The 25,363-nt window shown below is 41.8% G+C and overlaps 1 protein-coding gene across 1 annotated transcript in view; it reads right to left on the bottom strand.

The window, feature by feature from the left end:
• PTCHD1 (patched domain containing 1) overlaps window positions 1-25,357 on the bottom strand; it is a 91,520-nt gene extending 66,163 nt beyond the window's left edge. Inside the window, exon 1 of the mRNA XM_006885034.1 lies at window positions 25,028-25,357. Coding sequence (XP_006885096.1) covers window positions 25,028-25,063 — 36 coding nt within the window. The 5' untranslated portion in view covers window positions 25,064-25,357. The remainder of the gene's footprint in view (window positions 1-25,027) is intronic.
• Window positions 25,358-25,363: the final 6 nt, after the last annotated feature.

Genomic DNA, 25,363 nt, shown 5'->3' with positions numbered 1-25,363 from the left:
AGGTCCCTAACAGCAGACTTTCCCATCACAATGTGTCTTTTAATTTCCTGGCTGCTCGTGCCAAGAATGTTGACTGTGGAGCCAAGCAACCTAAAGCTGTTAATAGTCTAAATCTCTTCACTATCCATCCTGATGCTGCCAGTTGGCCCAGTGATGAGAATCTTTGTCTTCTTGATATTGTGCCTCAATCCATATTGAAGGCTGCAGTCCTTGACCTTCAAGCAAGCACTTCAGGTCCTGCTCACTTTCAGCAAGCAGTGTTGTGTCATCAGCATAACACAGATTGTTGATGAATCTTCCTTCAATCCTGATGACACACTTCTCATACAGTCCAGCCTCCTGGATAATCTGTTCTGCATATAGGTTGAAAAGGTATGGAGATATGACACATCTCTGGTGTATACCCTTCTTCATTTTGAACCATGAAATGTTTCCTTGCTCTGTTCTGATGACTATCTCCTGGTCCAAGTATAGATTTCGCATTAGCATGATCAAGTGTTCTGGGATTCCCATTCTTCTCAGAGTTAGCCACAGTCTGTTGTGATCCACACAGTCAAAAGCCTTTGTGTAATCAACGAGACAGAGATAAACATTCCTCTGTCGCTCCCTGCTTTCAGCCAAAATCCATCTAACATTAGCTACAATATTCCTAGTACCATGACCCCTTCTCAATCTAGCCTGCACTTCTGGCAGTTCTCTGTTGATGTGCTTTTCCAGTTGTTTTTGGTGCTTTCTTTCTAAAAGCTGGATGGTGACTCTATTCAGAATATTAACTAACCTTACTCTGTCCAGTTCATCTATAGTCTTACTTATTTGGTTTTTTTGCCTTATTACTTTATCATGAGAGCTCTGGTGACTTAGTAGTAAGGAATTTTGCTGCCAACCCAAAGGCCCTCAGTTTGAATCCACTAGCTGCTCTGAGGGAGAAAGATGGGCAGTCTCTTCCCTCGCTATTTACTGCCTCTGAAAACTCACTGGAGGGTCAGCTGTTGAGTTGGTTCAGACTTAACAGCTCACACCAACAACAGTAGTTGATCAAAGGAACTCTGATGGCACAGCAGTTAAAGTCTCCAGTACAAACCACAAGGTCAGCAGTTCAAAACCACCTGATCACTCCACAGAGAAAAGCTGTGGCAATCTACGTCTGTGGTGGTTACAGCCTCTGAGTTGGAACGAACTTGACAGGCTTCACTGACAGAGTGGTCTGCTGTCAAGTATCATTTACTGATAGAGGGGTGTTGAGGTTTTATAAAAATGAATTTGTCCGATTTTTCCTTTCAGTTTTTTCAGGTTTTGCCTCATGTATTTTGATGATTGTTTGTTACGTGCATTAGAATTGTTATACCTTCTTGAAGATTTAATCCTTTCATCTGTATGTAATCCCTTCTTTATCCCCAATAAGTTTCTTGTTCTAAATCTTGCTTTGTCTGAAATTAATATAACTACTTTCTTTTGGATAAGTGCTTCTCTCTCCACTGAGTTGGTTCTGACTCGTAGGCGACCCTCCAGAATGGTCCCAAAGCTGTAAATCATACAGGAAGAAACTGCTCATTTTTCTCCTTCAGATTTTCTGGTTGATTTGAACTGACACAAGGAGCTCAGCCTCTGATTGAGCAGCTAAACTCTATGGACTATACCAGCAGAACTCCCTTTGATAGGTGTTAGCATGGAATATCTTTACCACTTTTAACCCATTTATGACATTTCATATTTAAAGTGGGTTTCTTATGACATGACAGCACACAGGTGGATCTTATTTTTAAATTTACACCAACACTGGTATATTAAACACTGGTATATTTACTCCAACATTGATATATTAAACCCTTGGAAACAGGAGTGGCATCTACTTCCTAAACATCATGCCCCTGGAAACTCCATGAACTTTGATAAATGTCGATAGTTGTAGCCGGCCTTTCATTCATAGGGTCACTATGAGTTGTGCTCAACTCGAAGGCAATCAAAAGGAACATAATAAACTCATCACATTTCAAGTGGTTGTTCTTAAAAGTGGCTTAATATCGACCGTGTTTATAATTTTTCTATTCCTGGCATTTTTTTTGTTCCTTCTCTGATTTTAATTGAGCATTTTAGAATTAAGTTTTATCTACTGTACATAGACTAAGCTCAATTCTTTATCTACAGAAATTATAAGAAATTACTCATTTGTGTTATGTGTGCATGTGTGTGCACATGCATGCATGCATTTACCTACATATACTGGATACAAATGATACAAATGAACACATTTAGTATAATCACTTATCGAAAGCAGGAGTGGCATCCACTTTCTAAAGAACATGCTTCTGCAAACTCTATGAACTTTGAGAAATGACCATAGTTACAGAAAGTCTTCAGGTCTTTTGTTCATAGGATCGCTGTGAGTCATGCTCGACTCAACAGCCATCAGCCGTAACAACAACACATACACTAAGAGGTAATTAAAGACATCAAAGGGATACTGGATGGGTTAAAACCAGGAAAAGTGTGTGGCAAGATTTTATTCTTTCATCATACTTATTCAATCTGTGTGTTGAGAAGTTGAGCCAAATGAAAAACATGGCATCAAGATTGGAGGAATACTCCTTAACAACATGTTTTATGTGACACAGCCTTGCCTGATCAAAATAAAGAAACCTTACAGCATCTAACAATGAAAATACTATATAGCCTTCAGTATTAATTATACTTTAACAAATCCTCACATCTGGATCAATAAGCAACAACATGATAAACAGAGCAAATACTGAGGTGTCAAGGACTTAATTTTATTTGGATCCATAGTCAGTGTCCATGGAAGCAGAAATCAAGATGTCAAATGATATAACAAGTATGTCACAAAAGACTTATTTTTTTTTAAAAAAAATTTTATTTTATTACTTTATGTGTGTACCGTCAAATCGGATCTGACTGGTACAGGAGGAGATTGTCCCTCCTTTTCCAGCAAAGCATCTGGTGGATTTGAATCATGTATCTCTGGGATTGCAGTGTAGATTCTTGCTACTAGGCCACCAGAGCTCCCTAAAGATTTCTTTAAAATTATAAAAAGCAAAGGGTCATCTTGAGGGCTAAGGTGCACCTGACCCAAGCTTTGGTATTTACAATCTTCCCATCTGCATGTGAAAGCTGGACAATTAATAAGGAAGACCAAAAATAATTATGGCACTGATTGTTGAATTAGGTGTTGGCCATGGACTACCAGAAGAAAGAATAAATGTGCCTTGGAAGAAGCAAAGCCAGAAAGCTCCTTAGTGAGAATGCCAAGATTTTGTCTCATATACTTTGGATGTGTTATTAGAAGGGACTAGTCTCTAGAGAAGTAGAGGTAGTGAAAAAGAGGGAGACCCTCAACATGATGCATTGGCACTGTGGTTACAACATGGGCTGAAACACAGCTAGGATCCTGAGGATATTACAGGACTGGACAGTGTTCTGTGCTCTTGTGCATATGATTGGTATGACTCAGAGGGAACCTGATGGCACTCGAGAGCAACAGAAATAGCAGTTTACCTTCTTTCCTAGAGTGTTAATTAAAGGCTTAAAAGCCTTTAAAAAAATAGTGGCCACCATACAGTTTAAAATACACATTTAAGCCCACTTTCAGATACATTAATGCTTAAAATGTAATGCAGTTACATCATAACAGAGTATTCCCAATTCCCCTCTACTGTCCCCTGTGATACAGCTATTATTTATTTGACTTATTAATATGCTATAGTGGCCTAGGGGCAAGAAGCTGCACTGCAATCCCAAAGGCACGCGGTTCAAGTCCACCAGCTGCTTTGTGGGAGAAGGATGGGTAGTCTCCTCTTGTGCAATTAACTGCTTCTGAAAACACACTGGAAGGTCAGCTGTGAGTTCTTTCCAATACTACAGAACACAACAACAACAATGACCATCTAATACATTTTTACTATTAATTATTTTAAAGTTATCTTTGAGACCAATTAAAAATGTTATTATGTACTGGTAAGGTGAAACTGACCCACATATGACCTCCAGTGAGTTTCCAGTGGCAGTAAATTACAAAGGAGATGAGCCTGTCTTTCTCCATACAGCAGCTGGTAGATGTGAACTGTATGCCTTTGAGATTGCAGCACAGCTCCTTACCGCTAGGCCACCAGAGCTCCATGAGTAAGAGTAAGAGAATAAAAACATTTTCTTACAGTTTGTTTCTTCTCTAGATCCCTTTTCTCCTTTATGTGAATCCGTGTTTCTGACCTGTGTAATTTTCCTTCAGCCTGGAGAACTTTAACCATCTGGGAAATTCTCCTTGTCCTTTCGTTGAGTCTTCAAGCTCACTCATGTCTTTCCTAGGCATGTTGATTCTACCAAGGAGTCCATCAAAGGCAGTCTTCATTTTTGTTATAATGCTTTTAGTTTCTAGCATTTTTCATTCTTCCTAAGAGTTTCCATCTCTGTTCATATTACTCATATGTGCTTGCATGTTGTCAGTTTTCCTAATAAGGTCATAAATCATGGTTATTTTAAATTCCCTGAGAATTCTAATGTATGTGTCATATCTGAATCTGGTTCTGACAATTCTTTACTTCTTCAGACTGTGGAGTCCTTTTGCTTTTCCCTTTTGACACATCTTGTAACATTTAGTTGAAAAAGAAAATCTGTTGGCACAGTGGTTAAAGTACTCAGCTGTGAAGTGAAAGGTTGATATTTTAAATTCATCAGTTACTCTGCTAGAAAAAGATGTGGTACCTGCTTCTATAAAGATTTACAGAGACAGATCTTTTCTCTTTCTCCCCCTCTCTCTCTTTTAAAAAATATTGTTATATACCATTGAGTCAGAACCAATTCATATGTGACCCTCAATCAGGTTTTCAGAGGCAATAAAACACACAAGAGGAGACTGCCCATCTTTCTCCCTTGGAGGAGTTGGTAGATTTGAACCATGTATCTCTGGGTTAACTTCTTATCACTAAGTCACCAGCGTTCTCTTGTTCAATATGGTCACTTTAAATGGGAATGTACTTTATGGTAATTGGTTTGTTTTTGCATATTGGATAATAAGACCTGAGGTAAATAGGGCTTTGGTGTGATGACACCCTAATCTGGCAAGGAGTTGGGATATATAGGATGTATCTTGTTTTGGAAGTTTTAACTTTCTGTATTGCCCTTGTTTATGGGTCCCATCTTTGGGCTTCCTTATGTACTCCTCCTTAGAGGGTTTTGTGTCTTGTATCTCTCTCAGCTGTAACGCACGGTTCTACTGGAGCCTGTTTGTGTAGTGGTAAGGGAGTGGAGGGGGAATGCGATATAATCTTTGGATTAAATCTCAGCCATTTAGCAGGTGTGTAACTCTGATCTCTGGTCTTACCAGTTGTTTTTCTGGTAGTATAATACCCACTCCCCTAGCTCAACTCTGACTCTTTTTCTTGGCTGCAGTATTTCCATTCTATTTCATTAAAGCCCTGACCTCTGCTGACTAGGATTCATACCAATTGAGGTGTTTAAGCAAACTGTTGTAACCCTGGACATACTCATTAATCTTTACCAGGAAATTTGGAAGACAGCTACCTGACCAAATAATTGGAAGAGGTCTGTGTGTTCTCATCCCAAAAAGAAATGATCCAACAGTGTGGACACTATCTAATGATAACATTAATATTGTGTTGAACATTATTTGAAAATGGCTAGAAGAGTTCATTTATGGAGAACTGCCAGAAATTCAAGCTGTGTCCAGAAGAGGTTGATGTCAGATGGATCTTGGCGGAAAAGCAGAGAATACCATAAGGATGTCCATTTGTGTTTTATTGACTATGCAAAGGCATTTGACTATGCAGATCATAACAAATTATGGCTAACATCGATAAGAATGGAAATCCAAGAACACTTAATTGTGCTCATGCAAAACCTATACATGGGAAAAAACCCAAACAAAAACTTATACATGAACCAAGAAACTGTTTTCTCAGCAGAACAAGGGAACACTGTCTGGTTTAAAACCAGGAAAGGTGTGCATCATGGTTGCATCTTTTCTCCACATCTATCCAATCTGTATGCTGAGCAAACAATTCCAGAAACTGGAATATATAAAGAAGAATGTGACATCAAGATTGGAGGGAGACTCATCAGCAACCTTCTCTCAGCAGCTAACAATGGACCTGCGTATGCTAGACACTATGAGGGTGGTGCAGGACTTTGATCATTTGTTTATAGTTTTGATCATTTGATTATTTGAGTTTGTACTCAACTTGAGATTACCTAACAACAGCTAAGGCCCTCTGGTGGCCTAGTGATAAGGAGTTGCCCTTGCCAACTCAACAAAAAACTGTTCAGATCCACCAACTGCTTTGGGAACTGTGCTTGGGGTAAGTCTTTTCTCTAAAGAGTAGCCTAGACTTGTTTTGCAGGAGGCTCTGGGTTTCACAATGACCACTTTCCCTCTCTTTCTTATAGAGCCATAGATATGATTTATTGTCCTGTAGTTTGATGGATCTTGGCAGAAAGCAGAATGTACCAGAGGAATGTCTATCTGTGTTTCATTGACTCTGCAAAGGTTTTTGACTGTGGATCACAAAAAAACTGTGGTGGACTCTGAGAAGAATAAGAATCCCAAAACATTTGATTGTGCTTATACAAAACCTATATTTGAAGCAAGAGTCAGGCGTCAGAATAGAGCAAGGAAACACTGCATTTCAAAATTGGGAAGAGTGTCCTCCAGGGATGTATTCTGTCTCCATACCTTTTCAATCTGTATGCAAAACAGATCATTCGGGATGTTAGGCTGTACAAGGAGGAATGTGGCATCACTAATGGAGGAAGATTCATCAACAGCCTGCGTTATGCAGATGAACACACTGCTTGCTAAGAAGGACCTGAAGCGCCTGCTGCAGGAGGTCAAGGACTGCAGCCTTCAATATGGATTGAAGCTCAACATCAAGAAAACAAAGAATCTCAAGGAGAATAAAGAAACTGCACTGCAATCCCAGAGGTACACAGTTCCATCCACCAGATGCTCTGGGGAGAAGGAGTAGCAATCTCCTCCTGTAGCAGTCAGAGCCAATTTGACAGTACACAGACACAAAATAATTAAAAACCCCAAAATATAAGAAGAAAACAAAGATTCTCACCATGGAGCCAATTGGCAGCATTATTATGTATGGTGAAGAGATTGAGAATGTTAACAGTTTTAGTTTGCTTGGCTCCACAATTAACACTCTTGGTACCAGCAGCCAGGAAATCAAGGGACAAATTGCATTGGAAAAGTCAGTTGTCAGAGACATCTCCAAAGTACTGAAGAACAATGACGTCAGGCTGGAGACTAAGGTGTACCTGATCCAGGCTATAGTCTTCACAATTGCATGCTATGCGTCAGAGAGCTGGACAATGATTAGGGATGATAGAAAGAGAATTGATGCCTTTGAGCTGTGGTGCTGGAGAAGAGTGTTGAATATACCATGGACTACTAGGAAAACAAGTTCATCTTGGAGGGGGTAAAACCAGGCTGCTCCTTGGAGGCAAGGATTCTGATGTTCTGTCTGACATATTTTGAGCATGTTCCAAGTAGGGACCGGTCCTTGGAGATGGACATCATGCGTGGGAGGGTGGAGGGATGGTACAAGAGAGAAAGAGCCTGGATGAGATGAATGAACTCAGTGATGGGGATAATGGGGGTAGGAATATCAGAAACAATGAAGTTGGCTCAAAGATAGAGCAGAGTTCAAGGCTGTTATACATAGGGTTGCTATGAATCACAAGTACCTGTACAGCACATGACAACAACAGCAACTTAACTTGAATCTAATAACTATATATAATTATATAATCTAATAACTTCTGAATTGGTCCATGTAGGTCTAAAGCTTTAGATGTGTAGATAGTACAAAGTCAGTTTTGCTATTTTTTTTTATTCTCCTCAGTTAATTTAAAGTGAAAGTATAGCCTGACACAATATTATATCCTTTGGGAATATAAGGTCATGCCAGCAAAGTTTCTGGTTAGTAAATGGCTTTTGCTGATTGTATAGACACTTTCTAATAAAAAAAGGATGGTTATGATGACTGGGTGATGGCAGTACCTTTTCTTTTCTCCTAAGAATCTCTGGTTGATTGTTCTCTTGCCCCAAACAGCTTATGTTTAGAGCAGATACTGCAAGAGATTTATGTACCTTAGGCATGGTGTAATTATTAACATTTGTTCACATAATACACATTCTCCCTTTTTATTATTGTAATCTTATGGAGATGATATTGTTGATCTCATTTTATGGATGGGAAAATTGAGACGTCAGAGGAGAGGTTAAGAGACATGAGATCATAGTGGAGTGAGCATTACTTCAGATCCTTCACTTCTGTGTTGAAGGTTATAAACCATGAAATACATTCATTCATGTAAACGTAGACGCTTGGGATTCTGAAATAATACTGCACCGTGCTAAAGCCAGTACTGCCTGTACTTCATTCATGTTCTTCTTCACCTCTAACAGAACTGACAGCAAACAGTAGTTGATACTGAAAATTAGCTGGTGGAGCCCTGTGTGTGGACACCTCACCTCTGCCACAGAGCAGAGGCCCCAATTCGGAAATAGAACATGCAGTTCCTATTTGTACCTGCTATGTTTTCTGGTTTGATTTCAAGGAAATTCCTGCAAAGGCAAATGGCAGGTGACCCCATGTGGGAAGTCTTTGGAAGAAGGGCAGCTTTGGCAATCATAGTGTCCTTTCCTCTATCCTAAATTCTAGCAACTGGAAACAAGAATACTTGCTTTAAACTGTAAACTTTAAAGGTTTAAATATATGTAGTAACTTTTGCACAATAGCTATTGCAGCACTGTTCAGAAAAAACTTCTGATCAAATACCTTCAGCACTCTATTTGTCTCTGTTGGCCAGCTTTACAGGAAAAGACTACATTTTTGGAGTTAGTCCTATCAGCTATATGCTCTGGTGGCCTAGTGGGAAGAAGCTGTGCTGCAATCCCAAAGGTACACAGTTCGAATCTACCAGCTGCTCTGTGGGAGAAGGATGGGCAGTCACCTCCCATTTGATTTACTGCTTCTGAAAACCCACCAGAGGGTCAGCATTGGGTCAGTTCTGACTTGATGGTAACACAACAACAACTTATAGCCACAGTTCAAACCCACCAGCAGCTCCTCAAAAGAAAGATGGGCAGTCTCTTCCCATGCAATGAAAACCCAAAAACCTGCTTGAGGGTCAGCTATGAGTCAGTTCTGATTTGAATGCAATGAGCTTTGAGTTTAGAGCAATGACAGTTTAAATATGGTTCTTAGATGAGGAGGAACAGCATCACCTTTAGAACCTGTTGTTGATTGTCATCGAGTCAAGCACGACTCATAGCGGCCCTATGAAGAAAAGGCCTGAAGCCTTTCTATAACTATTGACATTTATCAATGTTCATAGTTTCCAGAGGCATGTTGTTTAGGAAGTGGATACCACTCCTGCTTCCAAAATCTCAGGTTGAGGAAGACTCAGCAAGGTGGATTGATACAATGACCACCACAGTGAACATGAACTTGGTAGAGATTGTGAGGCTGGTACAGGGTAGGGCAAGGTTTCAATATTTTGTTCATAGGGTCACCTAAGGAGCTCTGTTAGCATAGTTTGTTTTGTGTTGCACTTTAGCAATGGATTTTTTTTGGGGTTTTGCTTTGGAACTTGGACTCAGTGAGCCCCAAGCTCTGGGAGGGAGGCCTGGTAATCTGAGTTTTAACAAGTCCTCCAGTAGCTAGTCCTGGAGGAGAAACACTGTTTAGAGAGAATGGAAGAGTTAAATAGTAATGGGCCATGAATTAGGAAGCCCTGGTGGCATAGTGGGTTGCCTGTGCCTGCTAACCCAAAGTTCACCAATGTGAATCTGCCAGCCTTTCCAAGGGAAAGAGATGGGAAAATCTGGTCCCATTAAGATTTATAGCCTCAGAAACCTCATGGATGTTTAACATCAAATGGAAAGGACTCTGTGCATTTGTTTTGGGGGCAATGCATTGAGGATATACAATGGCTCAGCATTAATCTGCTGTTTTAATGAGTATGTTGTTTTCAGGGCAGCAGCAGCAGCACCCCCAGAAATTTGTTACTGATGCAGAATCTCAGGCCCCACACAGCCATAGTCCATCAGAATATGCACATTGACATAATTCCCAGGGGATTGAGGAACACAATGAAGTAAGAAGCATTGTTATTTGCTAATCGCCACTGACACTAAGGGTTGAGGAATTTAAGTCTAGATAACTGTTGTTGATTGTCTTTGAGTTGAGAACAACTCATAGCGACCCTATGAAAAAATGGCCTGAATAACTGGATAAGTAGAGAAATTTTCTTAGCCAGATCTGATTTTAAGCATAAATAATTATAGATTTCTTTGAGGACCTCCTAAGATTGATATTTTAAAAAAACAGATGGCAGTAAGGAAGCACACTGACCTATAGGATCAAAACCCTCCAGTCAGCAACATTTCACAGTTTCAGAGGGCTTTACAATTATCACTCTGCCCAGTTCTCTTGATCTCTGGCAGTTTTGAAGTGCCTGCAGATCTACTTATGTCAGCAAGATTTCCCATGGAAATACTGTAGTCTTGTGAATTAAGTGAGAGAAAATTAGCAACTCTTTTACCTAAAGCCAAAACCAAACCAAACTGGTTGCCTTCAAGTCCATACTGACTCTAGAGACCAATACAGGGCAGAGCAGAGTTGAGTACGGGGTTTCCAAGGCCGTGGAGCAGCCGGTGCGGACAGTTGGCCAAAGACTTTACCCACTGTATCAAGAGTGACCAAGAGAACTTGAACTCAGAGCTCACAGCCTACAGGAGTTTGGTTGTTTTTGTGGTGTTTCTTGGTGTGTTTTTTTAAAATTGTAAATAGGAGGCAGTGAAGGCTTTGTGTGTAAAGCCCTACCAATGTGGTGATGAGGTTCTGGGCCTCAAGAAACCACCTTGCGTAGTTACAATGCAATCTACTCATTGACAGCTCTGCTTGCTAAGAACTTTCTGCAGGAGGAGAAGCTGCATACTCAGCAGCAGGATGAATCCAATCGTCTGTAATGACTCAGATGGAGTCATTAAAGGTCAACAAATTGCCAATCTGGGCATTGAGAATGTAGATTGAACACCCATTATTGCCTGTTGGGTATACAGGGGAAAATGTCTACAAGTGTATTTACTCAACAGGCAATAGTGGCTCTTAAAGAACTGGTACATGTAGGGAGTAAGATCATTTCAAGGTAAATAGTAGTAGAAGTAGTAAATAATAATAATAATGGTGATGATGATGATGTATCCTACACAGGGCTGTGGTAATGCTGGGCTTTCTCATACCTTATCCCTTACCAGAATCAGACATGAGAGATGCTCTTATGCCCAAGGTAAGTGAGGATTCCTTTGCTTCTTAGGGAGGTTAGGTGAATTGCGCAAAGTCACATATTAAGGAGAACTGGAGTTAGAAGTTAGTTTTCCTGACCCCAAACCTAGTGTTCTGTTTATAGCAGCCTAATTTTAAGCCTTGTTACTCAAAAGCTGTCACACAACAACCCTAGACCTTGAAGCCCTTACTGAAAAAGATCAAAGACAACAGCCTTCAGTACGGATTACACCTCAACACAAAATGAAAACAAAATCCTCACAGTCAGACCAATAGGCCATTTTCTGATAAATGGGGGGGAAAAAAGATTTACATTAGCAGGGATTGCATTTCATTTTCATTCACAATCAACACCTGTAGTATTCAATAGATCATGTTATGCATTACATTGGATAAATCTTCTGCAAAGTACCTCTTTTAAATGCTAAAGAGCAAGGATATCAGTTTAAAGACTAAGTTGCGGTGTGTAACTCAAGCCATGGTATTTTCCATTACTTTCTATGCATGGAAATAAAAAAAATGAATTGCACTGGGGAAATCTGCTTTCAGGGACCACTGCAGAGTATTGAAGAGCAACAATGTTACTCTAGAAACTAACATGTGTCTGATCCAGGCCATGGTCTTCACATTATTTGCCATGCATCAGAGAGCTGGAGAATGACTAAGGATGATAGAAGAATCAATGACTTTGAGTTGTGGTGCTGGAGAAGAGTGTTGAACATACCCTGGACAGTCAAGAGAACAAACAACTCTGACCTAGAGAGGGTGAAACCAGGCTGCTCCTTAGAGGCAAGGATTTTGAAGCTCTGTCTCACATACTTACGACCCATGGCCAGGAGAGACCGGTCCTTGGAAAAGGAAATCATGCTTGGGAGAGTGGAAGGACAGCACAGGAGAGGAAGACCCTGGATGAGATGGATTGATACAGTTACTGGGGCAATGGGTGTTGGTGTGTTAGAATCAGTGAAACTAGCTCAGGACATGGCAGGCTTCAGAGCTGTTGTATATTGGGGTGCTATGAGTTGCAGGTGACTATACAGCACATAACAACAACAACAATGCATATGAAAGTTGGACAGTGAATAGGAAAGACCAAAGAATTGATGTCTTTGAATTGAGGTGTTGGCAAAGAACACTGAATATACCATAGAAAGCCGAAAGAATGAACAAATTTGTCTTGGAAGATGTGCAGCCCAAGTGTTCCTTAGAGGCAAGGCTGGTAGCATGTTGGCAAGAGGGGCCAGTCCCTGAAAAAGGACATTATGGCTGGAAATGTGGAGGGTCCTTGGAAGAGGGGAAGATCCTCAATGAGATGGACTGACGCAGTGACTGCAAAAATGAGCACAGCAGAGATTGTGATGATGGTGTGGGATTGGGCAGGGTTTAATCCTGCTGTTCACAAGGTCGCTGTGAGTTTAAGCTGAATTAATGGCACAAAACAACCACCACTGTACTCTAAACTTAATGAACCATGGTCTTCATTCAAAAAAGAGGCCCAGATTATTTGTGTGCACTTTGAAGTCCAAGAGTTATCACATGCACTGTCCTCAATATTACCATCAGCATTGGGAATGATTACATTCAGGTACCTCTCGAAATTACTAAGGAGAAACTATGTCAGTTAGAGGACTAAGGGGCGCCTGATCCAGGTCCTGATCTTTTCACTCATATCTGAAAGCTGGACAATGAATAAGGATGACAGAAGAATAGATGACTTATGTTTGAGAAGAGTACTGAATATCCCATGAACTGCCAAAAAAACCCAAATAGATATATCTTGGGAAAAGTACAGCTAGAGTGCTCCTTGGAGGCAAAAGTGACAAAGCGATATCACACGCACTTTGGGACATCATGCTTGGAGAGATGGAGAGTCAGCAAAAGAGAGGAAGACCCTCAACCAGATGGACTGATACAGTGACTGCAGCAATGGGCTCAAGTATGTCAGAGATGATGAAGATGGCACAGGATTTAGATCTGTTGTTCATATGGCTGTACTTGACTGATGACATCTAACAACAACAAACAGATGCTATTCTAAAACAAGAACCCAAACAAAACATAGTATTTCACAAACTTAAGGTGCAAAAGTGCAAAAATAAAAGCTGTAATACCTATACCTGGACCAGAAGGCTGTTGTGCAAACAGAGCACAGGAACTCTGCATGATTTAAAATTAAAAAGGGAATGTGTCAGGGTTGTATTCTCTCTATATACCTATTCAATCTGTATGCTGAGCATATTATTTGAGAAGCTGGACTCTCTAAAGAAGAATGTAACATCAAGATCAAAGGGAGACTCATAAATAGCCTGTGTTAGGCAAATGAGACAATCTCGCTTGCTGAAAGTGAGGAGGACTTGAAGCACTTGTTGCAGAAGACCAAGGAATGCAGCTTTCAATATGGATTGCATTTCAATGTCAAAACAAAGATTCTTACCACTGGACTGATAGGCAACATCATGATGGATGGAGAGGAGACGGAAACTGTCAATGCTTTCATCTTACTTGGATTTACAATTAACACCTTTGGTACCAGCAGTCAGGATATAAGGGGACACGTTACACTGGGAAAGTCTGCAGTTAGGGACTGCTCCAAGTTATTGAAGAGTAATGATGTCAGTTTGAGGACTAAGGTGTGTCTGATTCAGGCTATGGTCTTTCTGATCACTTGCTATGCATCTGAGAGCTGGACAATGAATAGGGATGACAAAAGAAGAATTGATGCCTTTGAACTGTGGTGGTGGAGAAGAGTACTGAACATCCCATGGGCTGTCAAAAGAACCAAATATATCTTAGAAAGGTTGTAGCCTGAGTGCTCTTTGGAGGCAAAGGTGATACTTCAGGCATGTTGCTAGGAGGGGCTATTCCCTGGAGAGAGACATGATGCTTGGAAGGATGAAGGGTTGGTGAAGTAGAAGACCCTTAACCAGGTGGATTGACTTGGTGACTGCTGCAGTGGGCTCTAGTGTGTCAGGAAGTGTGAGGATGGTACAGGATAGGACAGAGTTCAAATCCGTTGTTAACAGGGTCACGATGAGTCGTTAACTCGATGGCATATAACAACAACAAGGTACAAACCATCATAGATTAGGGTTGGGGCACTTATTCTGATAGTTCCCTAGCAAAGATGGAATTTCCCCCCTCCTTGTGATAATTAGAGATGACTAAGCCTCTGTATTAATGACAGCAAGAGAGCCTCCTGGAATAATGGATAAATGATTGTCTACATGTAATATTGAAGATCTAGCAGTTCTAATTTTTCCATTGAGACCTGGTAGCCTAGTGGTAAGGAATTGTGCTGGCAAACTAAAGGCATGCAGTTTGAATCCACAAGATGCTCTACAGGAGAAAGACGGAAAATCTCCTCCCATGCAATTTACTGCTCTTAAAACCTGCTGGAGGATCAGCTATGAGTCAGTTCAGATTAGACAGCACACAACAACAAAAATTGTAAATAATACATATGTTGTTCTTTTGAACAATACTTTTTCTATTCCTGAGCCCACTTTTAAGAAGAGTAAGGTCAAGCAACATTGGGAAGTTGATCTATTCAACACTTGTGTTTTATTTTGAAAAGTTTATATTTATGTTTAAATTTGTGTAAGGGGGAAAAAATCTGTTGTTTGGCAAGCTGACTTCAAGTGTACCCTGTGATAACTGGGTGTCCATCCTTCCACAGCTCATCCTCCAACATGGGAAATGACCACTCCCGGACTGAGTTCATGTGTGAGCCTTCCCAAACTGCACCTGGACCAGAGGAGGTGGTCAGGCATTTGGTTTTCTAAGAATTCCTCCTTGTACAAATGAAATGTCAGCCGATTTTGAAGCAGAATGAATGCTTATTGCTTATCAACACTTCTGAAACCAAGATCTGTCAAGGATGAAAGATGAAAACTATTCTAAGGAAATCACATGTTCAAGCTACCAGGAAAAATAATAATGGGCCAAAATAAATCAGTGGCGAGGGAGAACACATTTCTCATCCTACAAGCCATCAACCAATAACAACGTAGTAAGCATGGGCAGTACATTCCACATGCTGCTCGTGTCTAGGACAGATCGGGGCATATCGGCCATTGTTCTTGTCCTTGAAATACTTATGATACTGTACAGAAGAAACTCTAAAAGAGCAAGACAACAAATTATATGGTGATGTAGAGTTAAGCACTGAGATGTGAAATATAACTGAAAGATGTTTTTAAAAGAGGGAAGTAGCCACGAATCAGGAGAGGCATCATAAAGTAGAAGGCACGTGATTGAGATCAAGATCAAGTCAAGAGCTGGTATACAAAGAGAAGAATGGCTGGATATACGCCACCTAAACGTGGAGACCTGGTACGGTACACACACCAGAACACTTGGACAACTTATGGGGTGTCTGGCTCTGAAATTATCTTTCAAAAAAAGATGGCAGTTGCTTGAAAAACTAAAAAGTAACTAAATCATTCTGCTTCGTGTTCATCTTGCTGTATGAAGGGATGAGCAGCCCTTGTGTACCTGGGCACTATACTCCTAGACTTCTCACTTGTATAAGACCTTGATGGTAGATACCCTCAGAGTCTTACCCATCATATCCTCTCAGGTCACAGTCACTTCTATGTGTCAGGGCCACTTACTGAAAACACCTGCAGCTCTCAATCTGGGATTCTAAAATGTCTCAAGTTTATGAAATATAAGAAATTCTTGTAAGGGACTGCACAGCATCTGGATCACTCCATGATAGGTGGGGAGTTGCCGGAGAAAGATGTCCAACTTCTTTGGCCACAGCTGGGACAACTCAGGTACATTTTCCATGGTTTCTCATTAAGACTGAGCTCCCAGTTACCCACAGTGGACACTCACCTGACAATATGCCCTTGGCTATTTTCTCCTTATTGTCTTTTCCTTTCACGTATTGGTGTTTTCTGATAGTCACATTCTACCCCTTCCAGAAAATGGCTTTTCATCCCCTTCATTGTTTCCACTGCCCTTCACTGGAACAGGTGAGTTTAATCTAAACTGGAAGACCGAGCACTGGAGAATCTTTTATAATAGCAAAAAGAATATTCTCAAGAGGATTTCTTAGAGAGTAAGAAGACAAAAATAGACTCTCTGTTCCCTCATTGTATCCTTTTGTTGAAAATATAAATTCTACAGTTGAAGGCAAGGACATAGTATTCCCATAGGAGATGACAATGGTGTTTATTTCCTTCTTTTTTTCTTTTAAAGGTTAGAGATTACTCACCTCCCCTGCTGGTCATTAAATCAGTCTGGCAGGATTCCTCGGAAGTCCCATGGCCTTCCGGGTGTACGGTGGCACACAGGCAGTGCAGTAGACAGGCCTGCTTGCTGGGATGTGCGACCAAGCAGGTGACTTCAAAGGTCTGCTGCCTATCTCAGGAATCATTTGGGACCCATACTGAGCCCCAGAGTCAGGTACCATATGGTGTAGCCCACAAGGTCAAAGTTGAGCAGATCATCAGCACTTAGCATTTTCAGAGCTCCCGTACCAAGGGATGCTTTAAACTCTGGGATAGGAAACAACTTTCAGCTCATTTATTTCTAATGAGTTAGTTGTCAGTTAAGTGCTCACGGATGTTCTGCAAGGCTTCTTGCTGTTGTCGTGGGCCACAGAGTGGGAACTGACCCTTGTGGATTTTCAGAAGCAGCTGAGTCACACGGGAGGAAGTTATCCATTCTTCTATATAGCATCTGGTGGATTCAAACTACACAACTTTGGGATTGCATCACAGCTGGTTAATCCTGGAGGGATCCTTGGACTGGTTTTTTCCTTTTTAAATAATAATAATAATAAAAAAAATCTGCTCCCCTAAACTGTAACATATAGAATTTATTGAGGGAGCTCTGGTAGCCTACTGGTAAACAATTGTGCTGCCAATCCAAGGGCACATGGTTCGAATCCAACAGCTGCTCCAAAGCAAAAAGACAAGCAGTCTTCTTCCATGTGATTTACTGGCTCTGAAAACCCACCGGAGGGTCAGCTAGGAGTTAGTTGTGACTTGACGGTGTGTAACAACACTGAGATAACTTACATGTTGGGCTGCTAACCTAAAAAATTGGCAATTCGAATCCACTATCTGCTCCACTGGACAGAGGTCAGGCAGTGTGCTCGTATTAAGATTTGCAGCCTTTGAAACCCAATGAAGGGCAGCCACCATTCCTTTTACAGTAGTACATTTGAGGCTTTTGTTTTATCATCTTAAAAAAATAGCATCCCTCTTACACTTTGATTTATACTTAAATTTCAGTTTAAATTAGCACTTTAACCAACCTTTGTCCCAAATGATTAACTGCGTAGGAAAGTAAAAGAGTGTTCCCCCAATCTCAGTTAATCAAGTCAGGTAGGCATTTGAGTTCTACAAATGAAATATCTTCAAAAGTCTGACTACCTTAGAATATTATGGTACCTCCCTTTCTTAGATTGACTCCTTATTCTAAGAAGCTATCTCAATTCCTCTTTAATTTTCCCTTCTTAAAAAATTAATATGCAAAAGACGGTTGGCTTTGGCACAGTAGATTCACAAATGTTGCCCTTTCAATCCTGGGCTCAGTTGAAGTCTATGTCTGACTTAGGGACTGGAGTGCCTAGCTCTTGTCACCAGGAAAAAAGTATCCTGAGATGCTTAAGAGCAGAGTCTGTTATCAGAGTCTGCAGGAATGACCTTTAAAGTCCCTTCTAAACCTAAGCCTTAAGTTCTTTGATTTCATATTCCTTAGTTGCAAGTCCTCCTTTTGTCATTCTGCCCTCAGAAAAGCAGGGGAGCTAGCATGGACAACAAAGTATTGTCTCCTGCCTTCTCCCCAGGCAGTGAGGGTGAGGTCTTCTCCATGGCCAGAAGAGTGGGATCTAGCAGGCAGCCCCTGCAGACTGAGGTTTCCTGTCACTGATAATGAGCAGTCTGCTAATTGATAAGAGACAAAGGCCACTGTCAGTTCACTAAAGTTGTCATTTTTAATTTTTAATTAAGGTGGCATCTAGACTATAAGGGGCTGAGCTTTAAGACTGTATTCTATTGGAAAACCTGGTTTGCCAAAAAGAGTTTCCTTTCAGGGATCATAGTATTTGTCCTTAGCCAAAGATTTTGGAAGCTCTGGTGGTCTAGTGGTAAAAAGCTGGACTGTAATCCCCAAATCGTGCAGTTTGAATCCACCAGCTGCTCTTTTGGAGAAGGAGGGGAACCCTCCTCCTCCCATACAATTTACTGCCTTTGAGACCCCCCTGGAGAGTCAGCTATGGGTGGGTTCTTACTACACTGGCCACAACAACAAAGATACATAGGATTTCTGAATGTGAATTCCTCCTTTGGCATTTTTCATTTACATAATAAAGGTAGTAGATTTAAAAAACATCCTAACAAAATGAGACTAAACACACAAACCCGTTAGAAAAGAATTTTTCAGCCTCCATGTTTACTGAGTAATGTTTAGGACTGGATTATTCTCTCACAGGGGGCTGTTCATTTCATTGTGGGGCATTTAGCAGCTGTCCTGCCCTCTGCCTACTAGGTGCCAGTAACACCCACCCCACCCCAATTATGATAACCACAAACATCTCCAGTCATTGTCAAATGGCCCCTGGATACAGATTTCCTTTCGGCAAGGAACAATGCCATAGAGGTTATTTCTACAGTATTAACAGCCTGAAATTATTTCAGTAAAGGAGCTTTAGCATACTTTTTTAAATATAAAGGACTATATTTTAGGCTTTGTGAGCCAAGTATAGTCTCTGCTATCTATTTTTTTTTCCCTGTGGGTTTTTGTTGTGTGTGGTCCCCCGCCCCCCCCAAATAAGAGTCCTTTAAAAATATAAAAACCTATTCCTAGTTAGAAAATAGACCAGGATTTGGTGACCATTAGACTGTCGCAGGGACCCTAGCGGTAAAGAGCTGCGATGACAATGCATAGTTTGACTCCACCAGCTGCTCCACAGGAAATAGGAGTAATCTCCTCCCATGATATATCCTGCCTCCAGAGAACTTGCTTGGAGGGTCTGCTCTGAGTGTGTTCCAACCTGACGGTACACAAAACAACAGACTACACACGGAACTCTCGTGAAGTACTGCTAAGTTTGTACTGAGTTGTGTTGCCAACCGAAAGGCAGTTGGAATCCCTCAGCGGACTCCTCAGTCTCTCTTGGTGATTTCCAGCCTTGGCGACCCAATGGGGGGCCTTTATCACTTGGAGCTGAGTTGGCTGCAGTGAGTGAGACTGCAGAGGGGGAAATGATGGTGAGTTTTATAATGAGTCACAGAGCAGAGATGGTATTTGGAAAAACTGAAATATTGATCCAGCTACTGGGTCTTCATGACCCTGAGCTAGCAGTCACGTTGATTTCCTTCAAAAACCTGAATATAATCACTTCAACTCAAGTTCTTCTAGCAGTCTTGTTTTGCAACTTCATTCCATTTAATGTATTTAAAAAAGAAAAAAAGTTGTTTTGAACTAGAAACTCATACTGGAACAAAAAGAGAACCCGCAGTAAACAGAAGATTACTTGTGTAGTCAGGATATATCCTTTGCTTTGTTTGGAATAAAATAGCCTCTGAGTTTCTTCCTAAGATGAAGATACTGTACACAGTAGTTGCTCTTACCCAACTCAAAAACTGAAATATGCTTTCATATGACGACAGAGGTTATAAAGGAAGGAAGGATGGGTTAGCCTAGAAAAAGAGAAGGCTACAAAACTACCACTAAAATTGTAAAACTAAAAATGTAATTGTGAAAATGCATTTCAAAGTATTTCCTTTGGAACTTTCTGTACCCAATATATAAATGTCAGATTAAATTAGGACAACTCTGTTGAACAAGTAGTTATTGAGGGCCCACTGTGTGCCGAGGACATAGTGAGATAGTGGAGATGAATGTACCTATTCCCTGCTACAAACAACTTTCAAACAGAGGATATCTATGCTTATTTACCCAAAGGATTTTCCAATAAAATATGCTTTTTATCTTTGCAAGTATCTTATGCTTTGCTATTGCGAAATGAGTTACTATATTTGGATTTTCCCCGATGCCAGGCAGAGTCAGTCAGGAGAAATGCCTTTATGATTTAAGAGCAATGATGTCACTTTGAAGACTAAGGAGCATCTAAGTTAAACCATGATCTTTTCACTTACTTGCTATGCATCTGAAAGCTGGCCAGTGAATAAGGATGAGAAGAAGAATTGATGCCTTTGAGTTGTGCTGTTGGAGAAGAGGACTGAATATTCCACAGATTACCAAAAGAGCAAAGATAAGTCTTGGAGAAGGTGCAGCCCGGGTGCACCTTAGTGGCAAGGGTAGTGGAACTCATTTCACATACTTTGGGCATGTTGTTAGGAGGGGCCTATCCTTGTAAAAAGATATCATACTGGAGGATCAGCAAAGGAAAGAAAGACCTTCAATGAAATTGATCAACAGTGACCTTAGCAGTGGGTCTGAGTGTGTCAGAATGGCACAGGATAGGGAAGAGTGAATCAGATCCATTGTTCATAGGGTCACTATGAGTAGTCTATTCCCTGGCACTTAAGAGCTATCAGAACAATGATAAGGGATAGAATATATGGGTCAGATAAAATTCATTTGAATGACAAATGAACTTTAAATTATTGAAGTGTTTATTTAATGAAATATCATTGTTGTTATATGCCATTGAGTCAGAATAGACTCATAGCTGACTCTCTAGGGGAAATCTCTCCCATAAAGCAGGCAGTGGATTTGAACTGTGTGTGTGCCTTTCAGTTGGCAGAGCTACTCCTTAATCAGATGTTGTTGTTGTTGTTGTTGTTATGTGCCGTCGAGTCGTTTACGACTCATAGCGACCCTATGTACAACAGCCCTAAACCGTGCTCTATCCTGTGCCAATCTCATTGCCTCTGACACACCCATCCCGATTACCCCAGTCACTGAATCAATCCACCTCATAGAGGGTCTTCCCCTCCTGCGCTGTCCCTCTACTCTACCCAGCATGATGTCCCTCTCTAAAGACCTGTCTCTCCTTACAACATGTCCAAAGTATGTCAGGCGAAGCCCCAGAATCCTTGCCTCCAAGGAGCAGCCTGGATTAACTGTATCTGGGATGAATCTGTTTTCTTTTCAGTCCATGGTACATTCAATACTCTTCTCCTGTACCACAGCTCAAAGGTGTCAATTCTCCTTCTATCCTCCCTAGTCAATGTCCAACTCTCTGATGCATAACAAGTGATTTAAAAAAACCATGGCCTGTATCAGGCGCACCTTAGTCTCCAGAGAGACACCGTTGCTCTTGAGTACTTTAGAGAGGTCCCTAACCGCAGACTTTCCCATCGCAATACGTTTTTTGATTTCCTGGCTACTGGTCCCAAGAGTGTTAATCAGAGATGTTGTAAATTAGAGTGAAAAGAGCACAAGCCTAGGAGCTGACAAACAAACCAACAACACCCATGTGTCTCCTTCCTGGATTCTGCTCTCGCATGTGTCTGCTTCCTGGATTCTGCTCTTGTCTTTTGTTCATGGACAAGTAAGTTAACTTCTATGGAGCAGGTGGTTGTTGTTTGGGTGTTGTTTTTTTTTCCTTCAGTTAAGAGCACTTTCCTCCTAACCCAAGATATAGACTGTGAGTTTATTGCCTTTGTTGTTAAAATGTTACCATTATTATAAGGACAAGGCCAAACTGGTCCTGAACTGTAAATAGACATGTCTGACATAAATCAAATACTGTCTTGGTCCAAACCCCTATCAATTATCAAAAAGACCTTCTAGCACTTCACTTTAAGTGATCAGAAAGAAATATATCTGCAAAAATCCAATGAAACACTACAGTGAAATTTGCTCTGAGAATATTTTCCTCTTTAAAGGTTCTAGCTACATTTATTCAAAGAAGTTAAAAAATTAATGGTTGATCCCTTAGTAGCACCATCAGGCCCTAAATGACATCTTTGTTCTGGAGCCTTCAGAGGAGACCACTAAGGACAGACACCCTCAATTCTAAGCCATGGCAATTCTATGTTATGGTAATAGTATCACATGCTCAGATTTCAGAAAACCTCCAAACTAGATCCCCTGGCTGACAAATGGAGGGTTTTGGTTGTTGTTGGGTTTTTTTGGTGTGTGTGGTACCTTCAGTTACATTTAAAAAATTATCTGGCTTTTAAATTTTCGTTTTCCCACTCCTCACCCCAGTTTATTTTCTGGGGAGAAAGTAGCTGGACTTATATCCTGAGAGAGGCTCTCCTCCACTGACCAGAGACAACCCCAGAGAATCATGATGAGTGAAGAGGGTCTACTCTTCGTGCTTGAAGCTAGTGCATTCTGTATGTCCGTGCACATTTTTTTCCTTCATTGTCAGATTAGAGCCCAAAAATCTAAAATCCTGGTACACTTCCCTTCAAATGAATGTTACAACAGGCAGTGGTTGTTTCGTATTTTGTACAGTGTGAACTACCAGTGCAGGTGATACCAGTAACCAAGTACCAGATTCTTTCACCCTTAACACCTTTTGTCAAGGATGTGTCCTAAGCATGGGGACACAATCAAAAACCTCTGTGCGCGCTGTCTCTTTCACATTGTATTGCCAGGATTACTGAAGGTCCTTTTTCCTATTCCCTGGTTCCACACCTACCAAAACCCAGGTTGGATGTAGAAAGGGGGGGGGGAAATGTGGATACATAATTTAAAAATAGAAAGTAAATACCTCCTTTTCATAAACCCATGTTTTCATGAGCTGAATAAACTCACTTGGTCTGGCGGCCACAGTCTAGAAATGAGTCCTAACCACTAATCAGCTTGGTTTGCATTTTATCCAGACACCCAGAGCATGAGAAAGCTTCCCATTTCTTCAGACAATCCACTGACTCACCCACTGTCCTTTAAAGTCCTTTAGCCTGGGGGCCAAGCCTGTCTTCCCCCCTTCTCCATTCCCATCCTTCTTAGAAAATGGTTTTTCTGCTCCAAATTAATCAAAATCAAATAGGAGAGGGGGGGAAAGATCCAGCTGAAAAGAGGCTTGATGTGCCCGTTGATGTCTCATTAACCTTGAGAGTGAGTGAATGTAGCTGGCGTGACACAGTGGCGTGACAGTTTGTGGGCGGGGGGGGGGGTCAGCCTAGTGGAAACATCACCTCAAAACAAAATAAAGAGAAATATCATTTAGTAGATCATCTATCAAAAAATGGGCAGGTTTCCAACTGTCAGGACTTGCTAAATTACAGTTTCCTTAAGCCTGTGATAAATCTACTCCATGTTTTCTTGAGAAAGTATTTGGATCAGTAAGTATTTATCTGTGGTGTCAAAATAATGCTTATTGAAGTACTGATTTGTGAAAAAAACTCAACGCTTTAATGGTGGATGTGTAATCAGGACAAAGGCAGACATCTAAGGATTAACATTGCTGAGGTCCTGTGATGGACCTGTAAGTGTGAACATTTGTACATTAATACATATCCCATAACACATATCATGAGGCAGGGCAATGTCCATATGTCCTAATTCCAGTGCAGTCTAGTCAGACTCTCCTTGGTATTAAGCGCTGACTGGTAATTGTCAACAAACATGGAAGTAACATAGGAAAATGAGCATGTCCCCAGAGATGAAGGGTTCATCTGTAGAGGAACAGGGGAGAGTTCTCCAGGTTCACTGGCTGGCTTCCCTGGGATATGCGGACTGAAACATTCATGTAGCCAACACTTTGTACCCCTCAGCACCAGGGGGGCCGTGGGGACTTGTTCCCACCTGTCCCCCTCCCCTCAGAGGCAAACATTAAGTAAACAAGCCCCACTTGGGATTCACATGGAAACTTCTCTCTCCTTTTCTCTCCCACATTTTCGGCTTTTCCATGCCTGGCTCGCACTCCTCTGCTTTTCTTAGAAACTTCCTGAAAGTTATCGCCATGAACCTCACTTCTCACATCAAATTCACACCTCTGGCTGATGGTACAACCTGTTTCTGGGAGTGACACCCTTGAACCAGCTGCAAGGTTCCCTGGGCTCTGCTCTGGGCCACACAACCTGGTTTCTGTTCTCGCCCTTCTGCCTCTCACCTCCACACCCAAATAAAAGGGATTCTAATTGATCCCTCTTTTCCCAAAGAAGTTTGAACCATTCAATTGGAGAGGAGCTGCTGTGAAAAATGGAGTAGCTGTAAATTTTATCTCTTCCTACCCTAAAGAGAGAGACTGATCACTCGCTCAGATAACTGGCTCAGAGGAAACAGGGAAGCCCCGGGCTTGCCAGGGATGGCACTTCTTTCATTCTTTCAGGGTGGGACGCATTTCCCCCATTACCCTATCTCACATTCCTCAGCCTTTTCCCTCCAGGCAGCCTTTCCCCAAACACTCCAGGGGACCCGAGGAAGGGAGAAAAATTGGGGTGTGGGTTTTCAGAAGCCTCCAAATATAGTATTTGGTTCTCAAGTAGCAGGAGTTTCTATAATGTCTTATTTTGTTTTCTCCTGTCCCAGTTCCCCGAAAGTCTCCCCACTCCTTAGCCCGTTGCAACCAAAATAAGCGCACCGACCACAGCACCGTGGCCGCCGCCGCCCCAACTGTTGCAGCAGCTGTTGGGGTGGTAGCGGTGGCCGTGCGGGCTAGGCAGGGCAGGCTGCGGACGATCCCTGAGGGGCAGGCGATGCAGGGGACCCCCAGCCACCACCCGGGATGGGAAAGGAGCCACTCTCAGCCTCGACCCCGCGCAGAGCCAGCCTCGCCGCGGAAGCGCCACTGGCCAAGGCACCCGTTCCATTCTCACCTTTAAGATCAGGTCGGTGTGATGCTGGTCCAGCATGTTGGCTTTCTGGAAGGAGGTGACTATGACCCGGCCGTAGCGCCCGGGCGTCTGCAGGTCCGAGTAGAGCCGGTGCTTGGAACGGTTGACTGGGAAGAGGCTGTTGACGAGGTTGCGCTCGATCTTGGCGAGGCTGTGCTGGGGCGCCAGCAGGTGCTCCACGCTCTCCTCAACCTGGTAGCGGCTGAAGCTGGCGCCGAGTAGGATGGAAATGAGCACAGGCGCCGAGGCGAAGAAGACCGGGTGACTGGCAATGAAGTGGCCGAGCCGGGAGAAACACGTCCTCAAGCCCCTGTGCAG

The sequence above is a fragment of the Elephantulus edwardii genome, unplaced genomic scaffold (genome assembly GCF_000299155.1).
Source record: "Elephantulus edwardii isolate Elephantulus edwardi_28Jun2011 unplaced genomic scaffold, EleEdw1.0 scaffold00040, whole genome shotgun sequence".
Lineage (NCBI taxonomy): Eukaryota > Metazoa > Chordata > Mammalia > Macroscelidea > Macroscelididae > Elephantulus > Elephantulus edwardii.
The sequence above is the reverse complement of the archived record's forward strand: the minus strand, read 5'-3'. Positions and strand labels throughout refer to the sequence as shown.